At 34.5% G+C, this 3000-nt stretch overlaps 1 protein-coding gene across 1 annotated transcript in view; it reads right to left on the bottom strand.

Moving 5' to 3' along the window:
- Nucleotides 1-6: 6 nt before the first annotated feature.
- The window catches only part of faxcb (failed axon connections homolog, metaxin like GST domain containing b), a 4388-nt gene continuing 1394 nt past the window's right edge, over nt 7-3000 (bottom strand). The window contains exons 2-3 of the mRNA XM_084088410.1: nt 1659-1794; nt 7-1426 (exon numbers count right to left, since the gene is read on the bottom strand). Of these exons, the coding sequence (XP_083944536.1) occupies nt 1226-1426; nt 1659-1794 (337 nt within the window). The 3' untranslated portion in view covers nt 7-1225. The remainder of the gene's footprint in view (nt 1427-1658; nt 1795-3000) is intronic.

The following is a 3000-nucleotide window of genomic DNA, read 5'->3' as shown; positions in this document are numbered from 1 at the left end:
AAAACAAACTAGTGTTATAATCCATTTTTTCCGTCAATATCTCAACATGACATCCATAATGCTTATTCATAGCTCAATAAATGTCCCTGCTCAGCAAGTTTTTCAGCTGACATACACAACACCACTCTGAAGCGGACAGATATTTAAACCTATGAATTATTCAATCAATAGCCATGTGGGAGCCTATATATAGCACAGTGTAAAGCGTTTCTGACAATGTGAAGACAGAATGCACAAGAAAAAAAGAAAAAGAAAAAAATATTAATTTCAAGGAAGCTAATAATGCAAAAGCAATGAAGAGGAGTAGATTAGGTTGTAAGAAAAGAATGTCTATACCATTGCTCTTTCCCCACCTTGATTTTTCCCCTCAGTATAATGCTTACTCTAATATACCCAATGTGTAAGAGAATGTTTCTGCATGAGTCATTCATTTTATAAACCTGATGCTTGCACTGCCAATCTTGCCATCTGTACACTCCAGGCTTATCATGCATATTTTTTATTTGAATGGTTTACTATATACGGACTCGTACAACTGTTCATTAATTTTATTATGCAAACAGAAATGGCTATTTTTTAAGGATTCAAATCTTACAATTGAAATATTCCAATAATTTGTAATAGAACATATTTTTCATAAAAAGATCATTCACTTTGATTAAGTATTACAAAAATGATGAAGATTACTAATTACTAAGGTCTAGTTAAAATCAGTAATGTGTATGGCAGCTTTGTACTTCTGGACAAGTCGTTCTAAATAAAAGGCCAAGTCAAAAATTCAGACAAAAAATCATTACTATTTGATAGAATGATATACACATTTTTAAAGTTAAAATAAATTATATGTATTTCATTTATTTAATTAATTTTTAATTACAATTAAAAAAATAATCAATTAAATAATTGTATTATTATAAATGTAAATATATTCACCAACCTAAAGGATGAATCATGATTTATACTTTTGGGTAATAATTATTTTTGTATGCCGTATTTAAGCCCTTGCATCAAAAATGAGTTTTTTTACTTATCACATAGTGCATTTTTCTTCAGAGGTTCATTTCCTGACCACAACCCTCCAGTGTTATAATCCAGATTTTCTTTCTATATCCCAGCATGACATCCACATAAACCCCTGCTCTAGTCAATAATCAGTAAATTCCCTCACATTCCAGCAACGGCTCAGTAGCAGGAGACTGACTCATTCTGAATGCCAGCACATGACTCACCAGTACAAGTGTTCCTCCACCATGGTGGTGATGGCCCGCGCTACCGCCTGCTCCTGAACGCTCAGACTCTTGTTCAAGCTCATACCAAGTTTCTCCTCCAGAAAGTCAATTATAAATTCAGTTCCACATACCTGCTCGTAGTTATACTCAACCCAAGGCATCTTGCCCTGGGAAGAGAGGCTTCCATCAAAGTAATTCTGCAATAAAACAAACATAATGAGGGTGAAAAGATGTGAATAATAATAATAATGATAATAATAATCTTTATTCTGGAGCATCTGGATGTGAATGAAATAAAAACAATCTTATTTTCTAATGGCTTTCATGAATTTCATTGATATTTCAACAACAGATGGTGCTACTTCCAATAACTGCATGTAACCACTGATCAAAAGAAATCCATAATCCATACTGCTCCCTCATGCATACTTGATAGGGCAGATCAACCATGCGCAGATATGTCTCCATTTTCAGGCAGAAAGGTGACAGGCTTGGCACCCCATTTTTTGGCCTGGAGAACTGGTGAAGGATGATGGCGTCTTTAGAATCCAATTCTTGCTCTTTCCTGTAAGGAGGCGATCAAACATAGATTGTAAAATCAGACCAATCTATTCGAGATTTTGATATGAACAGATGTATAGTAAGTCAAAATACTGATGGTTAAATATCAGAGTCAGACATGTAACAGAACTTCACATATATTTATTTGCCATGCATTTTTATCTAAAATGACTTACAGGTTATTTACGATACACATTTTATCATTATATCATATTTGCTCCCTGGGAGAAGCGTCATGCTTTACCAGTTGAAGTACAGAGAGAAAATGGTTTTACAGGAACACAATTTATCCTTAAAAGCAGCCATTTAGCCCCCCAAAATCTTGTGGAATGCAGTGGAAAACAACTTATACTGTAATTATGAGGAAACAGCAGGATGTGTGTGGGAGGACACACACAGACAGGTCTTATTTTACAAGCAGCAAATACAAGTCCAAGCCTGAGCTTTCAGAACAACACAACCTAGTCCTATTCTGATCACAAACAACTTTAGAAACAACAGGCTGCAAAATACAAATTCTTCAATCTCAATAAATAATCGAAAACAGGACAAGTCTGTCCACATTTAGCCATCATTAATAAAAAACAATCATGATTTCTACACTCTACAAATAATATACAAAAACTGATTGGAGATTCATTTGCATAATGATTACATAACATGAGTAGTTATAGCGTATTACACCTGTGGGTCTGTAATTAACCATAATGGTAAGAGAAAGTTTACCTTATGCATTGTTTTATGGTATTTAATTCTCAGAGTTAAAGGGATAGTTCACCCAAAAATAAAAATTATGTTATTAATTACTCACCCTCATGTCGTTCCAAACCTGGAAGACTTTCTTTCATCTTCGGAACACAAATTAGGATCTTTTTGATTAAATCTGAGAGCTTTCTGACCCTCCATTGACAGCTACGCAACTCCAGGACTTATTTGCCCAATTAGTCTAAAAAGGCCATTCTGTTTTGTAAGGACTCCTCACCCTCTAAGCTTTACATTTCAGATGCTTCCATGTGACTAAAATGAACATTCTGATGCACTAACAATGTCTATTTATGTCTAATGTTTGTTTATTGCACACATTTGTCTATTTACGTCAATATCAAAGACTAATTCCCATTCTGTGGCAAACTGAATAGACAATAAAGCATAAAGCATCGGAATGAATTGAATGCTGCAGAGCAGAGGGCTCAAACATGGCGCTGTCCAC

Source organism: Abramis brama (genome assembly GCF_963993115.1).
Source record: "Abramis brama genome assembly, chromosome: 17".
Taxonomy (NCBI): Eukaryota; Metazoa; Chordata; class Actinopteri; order Cypriniformes; family Leuciscidae; genus Abramis; species Abramis brama.
Note: the sequence above shows the minus strand (reverse complement) of the source record. Positions and strands in the feature narration are given on the sequence as shown.